Source organism: Bidens hawaiensis, unplaced genomic scaffold (assembly GCF_021521415.1).
Source record: "Bidens hawaiensis isolate Kalapana, Puna unplaced genomic scaffold, B.hawaiensis_p1.1 tig00036757_1, whole genome shotgun sequence".
Taxonomy (NCBI): domain Eukaryota; kingdom Viridiplantae; phylum Streptophyta; class Magnoliopsida; order Asterales; family Asteraceae; genus Bidens; species Bidens hawaiensis.
The window spans coordinates 80,659-97,769 of NW_027505432.1; the positions used below are offsets into that span (position 1 = coordinate 80,659).

A 17,111-nucleotide genomic window follows, 5' to 3' on the forward strand; every position below is an offset into this window, starting at 1 on the left:
TATGTGGGTATCAAATTCGTTTAACATAACCCAACCCGTGTGAAAATGAGCCGGAATTTGCCTCTGAGACGCATTCTCTAGCCGCCACGTGTTACAGATATTTTCTTTTATTAGTATAGGTAGTAATCAATCCAAGCCAACTCTCGTCAATATTTTGACTATCAAACTTATAACTCTTTTTACCTTTTTTAAATTTTGACCATGAAGCTTTTAACTTTTGTCCCAATATATTTTTGTTACAGTATCGTAACAAACTCAACGATGCCGATCGAGATTCTATCACGCACCATCCTGCAACATAATTCAAAGCAACTACAAAAAACGAGTTTGGATTCTTTCAAGTTTCTAACGAGGTAACCGGCGAAGACGTTAGGGTATCTTTGCGAATCAAGTTCGTGCCGCTACAATGGACTAATCTCCAAACTTAGAGCATTCTCATCCCTTCTGTATTTCTAAACCTAAAATTACACTAAAGAACTATATTTTCTCTCATTTTCAATTAAATAATAACTTTTATATCTTTACAATTACAGTTTCTCTTTCATCTACTCACAACCACTTTAAAAAATATAAAAAAGTTAATAAGATGTTACATAAAATTTTCAAATATACAAAAAAAACCCATCACATTTTCTCTGCCATCTACTCATAATATCCTAAACTATAATAACATCACTCACATTATTTATACATTATTTAGTGGATAGAATGTGAATTCTCTTATTGTCAAACAGAGACGAGCCTCGTTATCAAACCCCGACACCAGAAATCTCGACCTTGATTTTCCCAAAATCCTGCTACCAGTACCGGTATCAAAAACAAAAATTCAAAAAATACCGGTACTGAACCGAACCATACCAGTCTTAAAACATCAAAAAGTCTATAATAACAAATCCAGCACCAGTATCAAATTAGTACCTGTACCCGTTTGCTCATCCATATGTCTTTTTACTAGCAAGAAGAGTAACTAAAAAGGAAAGTAAAAGCTAAAATACCATCACTATCTCTCTCTCTCTCTAAAACCCCAATTTAAATCACGAGATCCCCATCTCCTTCATCTCTTTCCTTTCTTTTCCTTTCTTCTTCGTTCCATTCCATGATATTATTATTATTATTATTATTTTCCCACGTCATCTTCCGCCGGTGGCTGTTTTCCATTCTCAGCCTCACTGGCACTCACAATAATAATAATAATAATAACACCTTTCTTTCTTCATTTCATTTCCCATCATAAAGCCTCAACCTTTATATTAATCTTTATTTAAACATAACAATAATATGTCAAACTCCGGCAACCCAATTCCGGCCACTCTTTCCGATCGCCTCCGCAAGTCTTTATCTTTCGAACCTCACACTCACACCACCAACAAACCCGACTTTCGTGAACTCGATTTGGGTTCTCCGGTCTCACCCTTAGCCGCTAGACCGGCCGCCAGCAGCAGTTCCAGCTCCTCTGGTTCAGCTTCCGGTCGGACCGAGAAAGCTGCCACCGTCAGCACCGGAAACAACCACTCCGGCGAGTTGTCGGTGGAAAGCTCACCGGCCGGTGGTGGGTCCCGGAGAACAAGTTCGGTGACTTCTCCGGTGGGTAATGTGCTTCCGGCCGGGAATATTTGTCCGTCTGGTAGACCGGTTAAAGGGATGATGGCGAAGAGCCCGAAACCGGAGGTTTTGAGTTTGGGGACTGGGAATTATGGTCATGGGAGTATAATGAGAGGTGGGTCCGGGAGCAAACCCGGTGAGAATGTCGTTTCGGGTGCGTTGAGTTCGTCGAATTCGAGGAGGTTGGTAACGGATCCGGACGAGTTGAAGAGGTTAGGGAATGAGAGGTATAAAAAGGGGTGTTTTGTGGAGGCATTGGGTTATTATGATAGGGCAATAATGGTGCAGCCTGGTAATGCTTCTTTGCATTGTAACCGGTCCGCGGCGTTGATGTGTTTGAACCGGTTGAGTGAGGCGGTGAAGGAGTGTGAGGAGGCTGTTAGGTTGGATTCGGGGTATGTGAGGGCGCATCATCGGTTGGGGTCTTTTCTTATCAGGTGAGTGTTTATTTAAGAAGTTTGGTTGTTGTGATTTGGTTCAAGAATGGAGAATGTTAGGTGATGTTTAATGATTGAAGCTTGGTGCTTTTGATAGTTGATGACTTGTTAAAGATTGAAACTTGGTGTTCTTGATGGTTGATATCTTGTTAAAGATTGAAACTTGGTGTTCTTGAAATCGTGTTAAAGAGTGAAACTTGGTGTTTATGATGATCATGTTAAAAAAATTGAAACTTGGTGTTCTTGATGATCATGTTAAAGATTTAAACTTGATGTTCTTGAAATCATGTTAAAATTTGAAACTTGGTGTTCTTGATGATTATGTTAAAATTTGACACTTGATGCTCTTAAAATCATGTTAAAAATTGAAACTTGGTGTTCTTGATGATTTTGTTAAAGATTTAAACTTGGTGTTCTTGAAATCAATGCTAAAAGTTGAAACTTTTTGTTCTAGGTGATCATGTTAAAATTTTGACACTTGGTGTTCTTGATGATCATGTTAAAGTTTGAAACTTGGTGTTCTTGAAATCATGTTAAAGATTGAAACTTGGTGTTTTTTTTTAAATCATGTTAAAGATTGAAGCTTGTTCTTGAATCATGTTAAAGAATGAAACTTGGTGTTTTTTTAATATCATGTTAAAGATTGAAACTTGTTCTTGAATCATGTTAAAGATTGAAACTTGTTGTTCCTGATGATCATGTTAAAGTTTGAATCTTGTTGTTCTTGATGATCATGTTAAAGATGGTAACTTTGTGCATGGTTCCATTTACAGGTTGGTATTGCTTTTTCTGACAACAGTTGCTTTTCATGTCCTGTTCTTCATTATTAAAGATAAAAACTTTATGATTATTGCTCAAGATAGTTCGACAATTTATATTCTTCTTGATGATCATTACTTAGTAACCCATATTCGAATACTTTTATTGCATGATTTTTCACTTGTTTTACAATTTATGTTTTGCGATCGCAGTTTAGGACACGTTGAAAACGCCAGGAAGCACTTATGTTATCCAGGGAGCCAACCCGACCCAAACGAGCTGAAAAAATTGCGAACGGTGGAGAAGCACTTAAACAAGTGCGCTGATTTGAGACGAATGCGCGATTGGAACGGTGTTTTAAGGGAGAGTGATGCCGCCATTGCTTCTGGTGCTGATGCTTGTTCTCCGGTAATAAGTGACCTAATTTTGAAGTTATTTATGATGCAATTAGATTACTGTCACTTTTTTAGATATATCTATAATGCTTTTGTTATGGAATTTGACAGCTATTTGCATGTAAATCGGAAGCGCTATTGAAGCTTCGGCAACTAGATGAAGCAAATTTAAATCTTTTGAATGTGCCTAAATTTGAAGCAACTTCGTGTTCCCAAACGAAATTCTTTGGAATGCTTTCAGAGGCATACATTTTGTTTGTTCGTGCACAGATCGACATGGCATTGGGAAGGTGAGCAAAACGGGCGGGGTCGGGCTGGGTGTATGGGTCGAGAAATGGGACAGGTCGGGTCAAATTGATTGAAATTGCCTTCTCTATTAATATGATAATAAACACCTTTTTTGTTCATTTTCATGATTCGAGGATGCAACGAGCTCAATTGAGAAGTCAGGTCAAATCGACCCACGAAACGTTGAGGTTGCGTATTTGCTTCAAAACGTCAGGTCAGTGTCTCGGGCCCGAGCTCGTGGCAATGATCTTTTCAAGTCAGAAAGACTCACAGAAGCGTGTTCAGCTTATGGTGAAGGGCTACGAGTCGACCCATTGAACCCGGTTCTCTTTTGCAATCGGGCTGCTTGTTGGTTTAAGCTGGGCCAATATGAGAAATCACTTGAGGATTGCAATCAAGCACTCGTTATCCACCGAAACTACACAAAAGCACTTCTTAGACGTGCTGCCACATTTAGCAAGGTATCAAACATTATCTTTTTATCAGTTAACGATATAATATTTGTAAAAATATCTTCTTTTGTGGGCTGATCCGACCCGGCCCGTTTGTCATTGTAGCTCGATAGGTGGGATGAATCTGTAAAAGATTATGAGATTTTGAGGAGGGAACTGCCGAACAATAATGACATTGCTGAGTCATTGTTTCATGCTCAAGTTGCTTTGAAGAAGTCTCGTGGCGAAGATGTAAATAATATGAAGTTTGGGGGTGAAGTTGAAGTTGTTGCCAATCTTGACCAGTTTAAAGCTGCAGTTGCTTCATCGGGTTCGTTTTCATTTGGGTTGTTTAATGTTGTTTATGAATGTTATGTTTTTTGTTCGTTGAATTTTTGAAGTTTGAAACTGCAGGAGCTTCAGTTGTTCTTTATAAAACGTTATCGGATCTTCAATGCAAGCAGATAATTCCATCTTTTGAAACACTTTGCAGTCGGTATCCATCTGTTAGTTTTCTCAAGGTAAGATATAATAATCTGGTTTGATTTGTTTGTTGTTTTGTCTGATTGGCTTGAGCCGATGCATTTTAGCCCGTTTGACCTTTATGTGACTGCACCAACCGGCCCATTTGCACCACATAGGTGGCGGTTTGTCTAATGGGCCAACCCAACCTGGCCCAAACCAAGTCAACCATGGTTTGGTGGGCCGTCATGAGATCACATGATCTAGAGGTGCAAAAATCGGGTTTTTGGCCCAAACTGGTTCGTGTTGAAACTGGTTGGGTTGGGTCAAAGATAGTCAAACCCGGTTTTTGGTGAAACCGGGTTGGGTCAGAAAGACAAACCTAGTTTTTGGTGAAAGCAGGTTGGTTTGGGTGAAAGAAAGTCAACCTGGTTTTTTGCGGGTCTGGTTGGGTCAAATAAAGTCAACCCGTTTTTTGCAGGTCGGGTTGGGTCAAAGAAACTTAATTTTGGTGAAAGGGTCCGGTTGTGTCAAAGAAAGTCAACCTTGCTTTTGGTGAAAGTGGGTCAGGTTGGGTCAAAGAAAGTCAAACCTTGTTTTTGGTGAAAGCGGGTCGGGTTGGGGCAAAGGAAGTCAAACCTGGTTTTTGGTGAAACAGGTTCCGGGCCCCAACCCAGTTTTGTAAGAGGGAAAGGATCAAGTTTGACCTGGTTCAAACCAATTACAACCCTATGGCTCGGGTTGGGTCCAAAACATTTGGCCTGTTTTATAGTAAACATAACACGCTTATGGCGGCATACATTTAACCATATATTTTTCTTCTGACGAAAAGGTGGATTTGGAAGAAAGCCCGGAAATTGCAAATGCTGAGAACGTGAGGGTGGTGCCGACAATCAAGATTTACAAAAAGGGCCTTCGTGTGAAGGAAATGGTTTGTCCGAGCCCGGAAGTGTTGGAGTCGTCATTGCGGCATTACACTCTAAATGGCCCGCGGTTGGGATATGTTGTACACTTAGTAGTGCCCATATAGCATTTGATGAAGGAGAATATGGTAATTGCACCCCTCTCCTCAACATACAAATTGTTTCGTTAACCTTGTGACATGACCATTAGAATATGGGGGTATAAAGCTTCTAGCTTAGTCTTTTTGTATTTTTATTTTTATTTTTTGTTGCAGAATTCTATTCTTTCATTTATATTAGCGTACTTTATGATTCTGATTCTTATTCAGATATGGTTTACAATTATTTTCAGCACACAAAACACGCGCCACTTTACTGGTCATTGTGTTGTTTACTGCATATGTGTTTGTAGGTAGTGCATAAATGTATGTGGTCATTGTAATCTACACAAAAAAAAAGTGTTTTTACATTAAACTTCCTACATACATATGAATGTATGCGGTTATTGTATTCTACGCTTGAATATTATGTGGGCGTATTTGTTCATTTGTTCAGTTATAGTTAAATGATCACAAACAAAGATTTTTGTATTTGTTCGGTTCATTTACAATCAGGCTAGGCGGCTAAATGGTGGTGGTGATAGAAGACGGCCTCAATTTCTTGGAGGTTTTGGTTGTTTTTCGGTTTAGGGGTGTTCAAGGCTTGGCTACGCAGGTTTTAGCGAAAATTTTAGGCCGAATTGTGAATTACATTTTTTAGGATCAAGACAAATCAAACCGGTCAGGTTGGTTGGGTTGGTCATGATAGCTAGTTTCGACTGTTAAAACGGTTTTAAAAAACATTAACATTTTTTATTTTTATAGCATGTTTTTGTATTAAATTATTAAAAGTGACAAGGATAGTTAGTGAATATAATATGCATGATAACTTTATATGGTTAACTTTATATTCCTAAAATAGAAAGGGTAAATAATAAATGTTATATGACTTGGTTTAATGTTTTGAACAGTAAACTATAGTGTATATTCGTACACGCTTTAAACCGGCTGACTTGTTTCAATGGTTTAATTGGTTTCGGTCATTTATTTATTTTTCATTCAGAATTTTTTCTGGTACAATACTATACAAAACTGAAAAAATGTGTATATTTTTAATTCAGAGTATTCATTTACAAAATTATGCTATAATAAATGTAATGTATGATGGTCACAAGCAAGCAGATATTTATATACAAATATACAATTATGCATAAAGAATTGGAGATGTTGAAACCTGAAAGCAAATTAGTCAAAGGAAGAACGACAAGGCAACAGAATTGGTCAAAAAGCGGTTGTCTCCATAAATGATATAACTATAAAAGTTGCTAAATATTAATTACCAAAATATTATTTTTATATAAAAAAATACGTGACCTAACGACTAGTCATTTATTATGTAACTTAGTTAATGTTGACTTATGGGACAATTCATTTTGAATCAACTTTAGATATTCTTCTCAATATTTTCTAATTAAAAAAATACTTTTTTTTTGAAGTTTATCTTTCAAAAAAAATGAAAAAAGAAAACAAAAGAAACATCCCAATTCATATTTCATTTTTTAAACATAAAGTTTGAGTCCAGATATTATTAAGTAATTAACTTATGACTTTTATAGATAAGATCTTTGAGATAGAGTGGTGAATGATTTAAATAGAAACTAAACTTACATAAAGGATGAGTATGGAGTCATTGGAAGACGCGAGAAGCTGTGACGTTGGCTTTGGTGGACAAAACGACGGTAATCCACAATTTTATTTCTGTTCTGTTGTTATATTTGTAGCTATGAGTAACTGGTATTATTGAAAGGTTACTGGATTTTGTGACGAGGTCAAGTTTATAGAACGGTATTCATTGAATTATCACCAGATGTTAAGCAACAAAGAAGCTATTAAAGTGAAAGCACCTTACACCATTAATTGATTATAATTAACCACAAATCAACGATAAACACAATTAACTTACAGTAACTAATCTAAATAATAATCCTCACAAAATTGCAACACATAATATTAAACTGTATAATAATTGAAGGAATTAGGTTTAAACAAGTCACCTGGTTCGCTGAGTAAGCGCTGAGTTTCCTGGATCAATTACACAACGTAAAGTTAGGGTTTAGAGATAGGATACGGTGATTGGTGAAATGATGATTACGTACCTTGATGATTCGTCGAGGAAGATTGCTGTTCGCCATTGAAGGTTTACGCTACGATATGATAATGAATTGATAATCAAAAAGAGTGGTTTTTAGAGAGAGAAAGTGAATGTGAGCTAAAGTGAAAAGTGGGCGGCTAAAGTTCCAATGAAGTGGTAAATGGGATATACATGGTACATGGGATGGGATGGGATGGGGTGGGGTATGAGCAAATTCGGTACCAGTATCAAAATTGATATCGATTTGGTATCGTCGGCAACAAATCGGTATCAAACTTTTGAGTTTCGGGACCTTTACGGTATTGATACCTGTACGGTACGGTCTGGTACTGGTATTTCTTGAATTTTTACCTTCAAAATCGGTGACGTATCTGTACCAAACTGAATATTTTGGTACGGGTACTGGTACCAAGAATTTATGATTTTCGAGACCGGGATTTTCGGTACCAGTACGGTACCGATTTCATCCCTATTATCATATATTATTGACATTGTTATTCGAGTTATAAGATTATTTGTAGTCAAAACTTTACACTCTGTTAGCGTTTTACGTCATGTGGTGTCCAGTCAGTATTTCAAATTTTTGCAAAAAACATATGTAATGATAAAATGTATACAAGTCTTTGCCACCCAAAATGCATGCCAAAACTACGGGTACATGGCGTTTTGACACTTAAAACGTCTCCCAAAATGTTCCACTACGCATGGTATAAGTTGGGGTTTAGTGTTTGTAACACTATCAATTCTTGCATCTTAGAGTTGTTATTCAAACTCTGATACTGCTAGACTACAAGTGGTTTTGATCGTAATATTATTTTGAAGACTATTGTATTGTAGGGTTTACAAATGCACGTTTTGATTCAGATTAGGTTGAATGGTTCATGGTTAGCATTGAGCTATAAAAAATAGGTCCATTTTGTTCTATGTTAATTATTATGGGCGGCAATTGTTCACACGACTCGAACCCGATACGAAAAAAAACAGGTTTTGGATCAACTAACACAAACCGTTTAAAAATGGGCTGGGTTCGGGTTGACTCGTTTAGCTAGTAAAAAACTTTTGTAATTATATTTTTATTCGTGTTTTTTTTTTCGTTTTTCTTAAGATACCAATTCATTTTCAAGATTTTTAATAAAAATCAAAAATAAATATCAATACTAATCATTACTCTACTGACTCTAAATAATATCAATTTTGTTTTTATTTTTTATATTTTAAAATAGGTTAAATAGATCGTGTTCGGGTTAACCCGTATTTTAAAATCGTTGAAGTTTTTGGCACAAATAATAACATGGGTCGGGTTCTGATTGCACATTGTAGCCCGCAACCTGTTAACCCGCCAACCCGACACGATTGACACCCCTATTATTTATGTTATTTTGCTTTGCAATCCCGTTATAGAAGGGATTCTCATGACTTATGGTAACGCAATGATTTGTGAAACCCAAGTACACATAAAAATGCCCAATATGTGAGTGTCGAACTTATAAACCATTGTGTGTGTAAGCACAGCATATATGAAATAGACAAAGCATGTGCTTATTGGTGTGTTGAAATTTAATTCCTTGAGTTCTTTATGCCTGATCATGCCATTTATATCATATATTGTTATATAACATAAATGAAGTCAGATGACACTAGACATGGAATTAAGTTATGCGTTGTTTTTTTTTTAAAGGTAAAATGTCTGCAGTCTGCGGACCACATCTGTAGAAGAAGAGACGGACCAAACCTCTGTAGTCTGCAAGAAGAAGATTGTTTTGTTTTTTAACGTATGCAGATTGCTAAAATAAATTGGTAGTGGTGTACAAACTGTGGTGGTGGTTCTGGATGGTGATAATGGTAGTGGTGGGGTGGTGGTGGCAGATGGTGGGTGGTGGTGGACGGTGGTGGTGGATGACGATGGGTGGTGGTGGCGGGCAGTGGGTGGGTGGTGGGGGTGGACGGTGGTGGTGGTGGAAAACAGTGGGTGGTGGCGATGGACGGTGGTGGTGGAGGACGGTGGGTGGACAGTGGTGGTGGTAGACAGTGAGTGTTGGTAGGGTGTGGTGTTGTAACACTGCGGATTTTAAAATATCTCAGAAGTGGATGAGCCAAGTCTGCACCAAGAAAAGCCTGCGCAGATGTTTTTTTAAAGAAACGTCTCCGAGAAAACAAACAGTCTGCATATGGCAATGTCTGCGTGTGGTCTGCATGGCGCGAATAAAAGAGCATGCGGAGACCTTTTTTCAGAAAAACAAACAACACCTTAGTCATGAAGTTTATTAAGAAGACCTAACAAATGAGTAACAAGATGAACATGGTAAAAGAATATGATGGAACATAGAAATGCGTAGACAATAAATAAACCTAAGTATATACATATAACATTGCAAAGGGCTATGGGATGAAACAACTATTTAAATTATGGTTGTACAACAAAATATGTGATGTCTTTGTGTCATTAAAACAAGTTTTTAACAATAAGGATATGTTATGAGTATTGTGTGGCAAAAAGATAAATACAATCACAAGAACTGCATGCGTTCAGTCGATGAGTCGAGCGAAGGACTAATCCTCGGACAAGATAAAAAGATTAGCAAGACTTCATGATAGGATAAGGATTATTGTAAGATACATACATTAAAGGCATGCTTTAGTTGTGATAAGATGCCTACATTGAAGACATGACATGACATGCCTTTATGATAAAGATGTTTTAAAGAATGAATTATTTCATGGTTTCATCATTGATACACCCTTGTATTGCTCAAGTTTAATGACTTTCACTTGTTTTTCTACAATATCTATGTGTACACCACCTGTTAGTAACAAGGAATAGACTCTACGATGTATAATCCTCGGTGCATGAATGTTGACATGACGTCTAACTACATATGTAGATTATATGCTTGATTTGTAATAATTATGATGTAATATGGACTCAGATGGTGCTTGTCCTAAAATAACACCAATCTAACTAATATATTAAAGCAAAACCAATCTGTCCACTTATCCTTCTCTTAGGGTGTCCACCTAATGTCCATGTCATCCACTTTCCATGCTTATAATTTCCACGTAATTAATCAATTAATTTTTAATCTTAATGCTAATTAACATTTAAACCAATATATAACACAAGCATTGGTCAAACTTAACATTTAAAGTTTTGAATTCATAACTTAACATTTTTTTAACCAACCTAAATAGAAAAAATTTCAATGTTTAGATTACATTGATACAAAAGACAAGCAGGCAACAAGCTGCGCCGCTACCCATTTTTGAATTGCAAAACCCAATCTTTTAAAAACTGCATTTGCTGATCTTCGAGTCATAATATTACTATGCATAACCCGCTGAACACAGGTAAGTAACTCCACAGCTTCAGGCGCGAGGAAACCAAAAATGTCAAAAGCAAAAGGAATAAATACATGTTGGTTGTCAAGACACGCCTTAACATTTACTTTGACTTTATTACATCTAACTAATATATTAAAGGAAAACCAATTTGTCCACTTGTCCTTCTCTCAGGGTGTCCACCTAATGTTCCATGTCATCCACTTTCCATGCTTATAATTTCCACGTAATTAATCAATTAATTTTAATCCTAATGCTAATCTTCTTACTATACTATTAAAGCAAAACAAGATATCCACATGACCTTCAAATAGGATGTCCACATAAGCTTTCAAGATTTCCATCTCCATAATTGCCACATAATTCACTAATTACTGTTTTCTAGAATCATAACCAGCTATTTCCTTTCAAATGATTTAAAAACCGATTTTGACTATAATTAATTATTTATAACTAATTAAATAATTCTTATGATAGCTATATATATATATGACGTTTGAAATTTTTTTCACTCGTGTGTAACACGGGCCACTATCCTAGTACATTATATTTTGAAACATTGTTTTCTTTTATTACCTATGAAATAATTAAGCCTGACAAGCTACTCAAACTCAATAGATAGATTAATCTGGGTAACAAATATCCACACGGGTTTATATAGGTCGACTCAAATCAAACAAGTAATAATGGGTCGCTTTTAACCAACTTTATAACTTAAAAGTGGTTCAAAAACGGTCGTGCAACACCTATTACCCTTGACGAGTGACCCGTAGGGAAGCAACTAAGTGAATTAAAAAATATAAATATACTTACAGAATTATGTTAATTCCGTGGAATTAGTTGACTACGGTTGCTCGTGTGTTTGCAGGTTTGAGGAGCTAGAGAATGGTGTTACGAGAACACGGGTGAAAACGGTGAAAAAATCGGAGTTGGAATGAGAAAGTTATGAAGAAAACAAGAAGCTGGAAATGGACTCCACCGTGGACCACGGTCCAACTGGACAAAGAAATTCCAAAGATCACCATACCATGGGGAAAAAGGCAAACCGTGGCCCACGGTCTGGACCGTAGACCACGGTCCAATCGTAACAGTCGGTCTCCTTTAGCTTTAATTGGGCGTTTTGACTAACCTTTTCATTATCTCTTCATCAAGAAACATTGGGAGACGAATTTGGAGAGTGAAGAACAATATCTTTGGATTGGGTAATCATTGTTTGGTGCATTTTAATTCGTTTGATGTTGCATACAATTGATATTATGATGATTTCTCAAACCATGAGTGGCTAGTTCCTCTTGGTGATCATCTTGGATGTAAGGTTTAATTGATACACTATGTTATGCTTTGATTTCTAGAATAATGACTTTGCAATGTTTGTTTAGTTATGGTGTTTGATTAATTGTTTGTAAATTGTTGCTTGTGTTTGATCATGATCTAAACCATACGTTCTTGGTGCCATTGGCAATTGAGATATCATGGGAAGTAAGCTCGTTTAATAATCAAGCCTGAGCCCGAGCTTCACTTATCGAGCTCGAGCCGGCTCGCGAGCCTAAACGAACATGTCATTTATATATTTTTTAAAATATGCGTTAAATAATAATTAATTAATATGTATGATGTTATGAAAAAATAAATAAAAATAACTAAATAATATAGATTTTTTAATACATAAAATTATAATAGAAAAAAATATATAAAAATAATTATAATTATATAAAAAATAATTGATAAATAGTAAACGAGTCGAGCTTTGAAAATAAAGCTCGAAACAAGCCGTGCTCGTGCTCGAGCTATGTGTAAATTAAACGAGCCGTGCTCGAGCCTAGTCGAGCTCGGGCTCAGCTCGTTTGCACCCTTACTTGTTATGAAGCATAGAAATGAAGAGAATTATGGTAACGTGTTAAACAAGTTTGGATTAGGGCTGTAAACGAACTGAACGAACACGAACAAGACATGTTCATGTTTGTTCATTTAACTTTAAATGAACACGAACACTTAATCGAACAAATATTTATGTTCATGTTCGCTTATTTAAAAAAGGACATTTGTGTCCGTTTGTTTAAAATCTAAATGAATATAATTGAACAAAGATAAACGAACATACATGAACAAATGTAAATGAATACAAACAAACTTACATGAAGACAATTAAACGAACACAAATTAACAAATATAAAACATTTGAGCAGATAACCTATCTAGATAATATTTAATTATTTTATATTAATAAATAAACGAACATAAATAAACAGACATAAACGAACGTTTATGAACATAAATGAACGAACGGAACATGTGTTCATGTTCGTTCGTTTATTAAATAAACGAATACAAACGAACTTTCCGCCGAACGGTTCACGAATAGTTCCCGAACGCTCGGTTCTTCAGGCCTAGTTTGGATTAACATTTTCAAAAAACGTGGATGCCAGAATGCTACACTTCTACACCTTGACCTCGTAACCAAACACCCCAAATTGTTACCCTTTATAACATTCACATCCAGCAAATTGATCCTTTTATTATCATTCGTAGACTAAGAATAATAAGAAGAAAATATTAAAAATGTCAGGCCACATCGCACAAGACTGGGAGCCGGTAGTGATCCGGAAGAAAGCTCCGACCGCCGCCGCTCGTAAGGACGAGAAAGCCGTCAACGCCGCACGTCGCGCCGGTGCTGAGATCGAGACCGTACGCAAGGGTTTGTATCCAATTTCATATACACACGTGTTCATCAGTTCTGGAATTAGGTTTTCGATGGTTTTAATATCATCACACGCTTTTATGTTGCGGAAATGAAGATTATGTATGCTCACATGTTCAATTTGTTTATTATTAGGGCTTGTGTTCGTACTGAGCTAGGGTTTTGTATTCACTTGTTTTTAGGATTAATTGATGTCATCTTAGTTGTTAATTGATTGATTTGTACCTACTGAGTTAGATTTAGGGGTGTCGAGCTCGAGCTTGGCTCATGAGCTGTTGTTTTTAGCCTGAGCTCGGCTCAGGTTCCGCTCATTTCTTGTTTATTTAATAATTAATATATGATTTTAATTGTTTTTATATATCTTGAGAAAAGCCTTTAACGCCTCTAAGCTGGGCTCGAGGTTGTATACTTGTATAGTACCTTAAACAAGTCAAAGCTCGACTCAAGCTAGGCTGTGTAGTGTGACATAGTCCAAAAGAGGTGAAACTTAAAAGTACACAAGCCTCGATCTTGTGCTTGATAACTAAACATTATTTGAGACTCAGGCTCGGCTCAAGCTTGAAAAGACTCGGTTTGTTTCGAGTTTTCTGCTGATCTGAGCTTGAGTAGCAGGTAGCTCGCGAGCAGCTCGGTTCGTTTGCCCTCCTAGTTAGATTTCTTCGTTACTTCGATGAATTTACATGTTCTGTTCGTGATGATGCTCATTAGTGTATTCTTTTGAATCAATTTGGGGTTTAGCTATCTGACATAACTAAATCATACGATATATGATTGGTTGATTGGCCATGGACTTCTGAATTCATTAACAAGTGATCATTCACATCTTAAGAAAATTAACTATAATTTGTGCCTTTGTGGTAATCTCAACCGTGAAAGCATATGACACATCTTTCAGAAGTTTGACCTTTAGTCTGTTTAATATTCAAATTGACAGAAGCTTATTATCTTTATTTTTTCATATTTGCAGCTACTGCCGGTTCAAACAAGGCTGCATCCAGCAGCACTTCTCTTAACACTAGAAAGCTTGATGAAGAGACTGAAAATCTCACTCGTGAGTCATCTTAACACTTCGTGTATCCCGTATGAGACTTGTTCGTAATAAGATTTTATTTTGTAACAGATGAAAAGGTTCCGACTGAGTTGAAGAAAGCTATCATTCAGGGTCGGACCGAGAAGAAGCTTACTCAATCTCAACTTGCTCAGGTTAACGGCTTTCCTTTTTTAACTAACTCTGGTTCGGCTTATGATATTATTAGTTGCATAACATAACTCTTTGTGTGTTATTGCAGCTTATCAACGAGAAACCTCAGATCATACAGGAGTATGAATCTGGGAAGGCTATACCAAACCAACAGATCATCACTTCATCACCAAACTGGAACGGGCCCTTGGTGTGAAACTTCGGGGTAAGAAATAGACAAGTAACAGTTGCACAAAATCTTTTGTTTTCTTGCGTTTGAACTTTGACCACCTTGTTATCGCCTTATCGGCATGATTCCGATATCCTGTTATTGTGAATTTTATGTTTGGGTGTTTTGACAAGTTTGAAGTTGCCTTAATACTATGTTTGTGGCAGTGAGTACTTGAATTCTATGGGCAAGTAACTTAGTTCCAAAACATGTGAAGCAAATACAACATTGGACATTATTTATTTCAATTACAAAACTGAAAAATGATTACACATCAGGAACCAAAATGTAAATTGTTGGTATTAACACATAGATAAGATAGAAGGTTGACCAGTTGAAGGATTCGATGCAGTCTTATCGGTCTGATGCTGTGTTGCGGTTACCAAATAAACGATCTCTAGGACAACGCTTGTAAGAGCAAAGGAAGCACCCGCACTGAAAATACCAGGCTTTACCACATTGCACTTGTCATAATGTTGAAAGTTTGTTTGAGGTTCGTACTGGTGGCCTTGAAGTTTGGCCATTAACAAACCAACAACATAAAAGCTCATTGCCACAAACCATGCCACCCTAAATGAGGTCCCATCAACGGGTCAGTCGAACAGCATAGCATCAACAGAGTTACAAATGTGCGGTTTATGCTGTTATTTTTGGCGATGAACACAGCTCCGACTGCTGGTCCAAGCAGACCGGGTTCTTGGACTAGATTTCAATTTTTGTTTATTTTCTTTCTAAAATCTAATTTACTGATCTATTTTTTTTATTAAAGATTATACTTATTTTTAATCCAAAGTTTTATGTTTTATTGACATTGCAAATCTACCCAAAAACATAAGGTAAATTTATATTTCGTTTTTAAAGTAGTTAAAAATTTATAGACAATATTTTATTTTCTAAAATCTAAAGACAATAAAAAGTTACCATGATAAATAACGAGAGAGTTGAACCGACGAAGATTGGCTTCGAGTTCCAGGGCAATAAACACGGAAACCCAAAAGTGTAACAAGCGCCACCACCGCAAGAGCTGTGGCGCCTGAGTGTTCGGGATATGTGCATCCCATTCTGTATATGTTCTGAATCTCTTCAAGCTGCATGTACATTTATGCATGTCATGCAAGTATATGATCTCTATGCGTGTGTTGAAGTACGTGCTTATTTGATGTGTTTTACCTGAATCTTTGTGGCTTCCGCAGCAAAACCAAGAGTGGCTGATAATAAGCCGACTGTCGCAACAATCGCATTGAGTTTAACTCTAGAACTTTCTTGATCATGACCTTCCATGCTTATACTTCTATGAGGCTATCAAAATCTTGAATGAAACACATGTTTACATATAATTTGTGCATATATATACATGTGTTTCATCTAGTTAGTAACGTTTGTTTTGTCCCTTGTATATGGATTCTAGTCTTTGATATCATGGTAAAATTCATATGTTTCTTGGAGTACACAAAACATGTCTAGGAAGCGAAACACGTCACCTATTTACGTCAAAAACTTAAATCAATAATTTAAACACGACACCTAGTTGGTCAACACCAATGTACATTAATTATGACACCGTCATCTTATTATGTGACTCGACCTGGAAAGTTTGACTCCAGATAGTTATAAATCCAAGCACCAAAAATTACCAACACCACAAGAAAAAAATTCCTTGCCATGCCTACTAAACGTAACCTGCCATTTACATGATTACATCTGCATTATAGTATTTTAAGCTTTTGAGTAGCTGCCTTGATTTTGATACAGAGCCTTGATCCAATATTAGCTAGTTGACTCTCTGGACTTTTTTTATGGACATGATTTTTCAGTTCCATTAATACTATGTTTGTGGATGTGACCAGTTGTGTTTTGATAAGTTTTTGGCTGTTGATTGTGCATATATTCTGTTAATATTATATATGGCAAGTTAACTTAGTTTCAAAACTGGTCATGCAAATGTTTTTTCTTTCTAAGGGGTGAGGGTTCGAGTCTCATGGCACACTGCAAATAAGTGTAATTTAGGAGTTGATTTAGAAAGTATGTGCGTTACTGTTTTAAGAAAGAAAAATACAAAATTGGATACAATTTATTGCAATTACGAAATTTAAAAATGATTACACATCAGAATCCCAAATATAAATTGTTGGTAGTCTTAACACATTGCTAAAATAGAAGGTTGACTTTTTTTTTTGAACAGTTTGGCTTACTGGCAATGCA

The 17,111-nt window shown here is 36.4% G+C and overlaps 2 protein-coding genes and 1 pseudogene across 3 annotated transcripts; 2 read left to right on the top strand and 1 right to left on the bottom strand.

The window, feature by feature from the left end:
- Positions 1-1,278: 1,278 nt before the first annotated feature.
- LOC143613151 (TPR repeat-containing thioredoxin TTL1-like) lies at positions 1,279-5,692 on the top strand. Its single transcript, XM_077086937.1, has 9 exons — positions 1,279-2,039; positions 3,011-3,206; positions 3,305-3,482; positions 3,608-3,942; positions 4,039-4,243; positions 4,327-4,433; positions 5,207-5,380; positions 5,552-5,610; positions 5,689-5,692. The coding sequence occupies exons 1-9, from the start codon at positions 1,279-1,281 to the stop codon at positions 5,690-5,692; spliced, it is 2,019 nt and encodes a 672-aa protein (XP_076943052.1).
- Positions 5,693-13,356: 7,664 nt separating this feature from the next.
- On the top strand, positions 13,357-15,098 carry LOC143613156 (multiprotein-bridging factor 1b-like; annotated as a pseudogene). The gene is made up of 4 exons (XR_013150065.1): positions 13,357-13,497; positions 14,468-14,551; positions 14,621-14,703; positions 14,790-15,098. The product of XR_013150065.1 is annotated as a multiprotein-bridging factor 1b-like (transcript).
- Positions 15,099-15,211: 113 nt separating this feature from the next.
- On the bottom strand, positions 15,212-16,190 carry LOC143613152 (uncharacterized). Its single transcript, XM_077086938.1, has 3 exons — positions 16,080-16,190; positions 15,831-15,997; positions 15,212-15,479 (listed from the first exon to the last, which is right to left on the bottom strand). Exons 1-3 carry the CDS (start codon positions 16,188-16,190, stop codon positions 15,212-15,214), a joined length of 546 nt encoding a protein of 181 aa, XP_076943053.1.
- Positions 16,191-17,111: the final 921 nt, after the last annotated feature.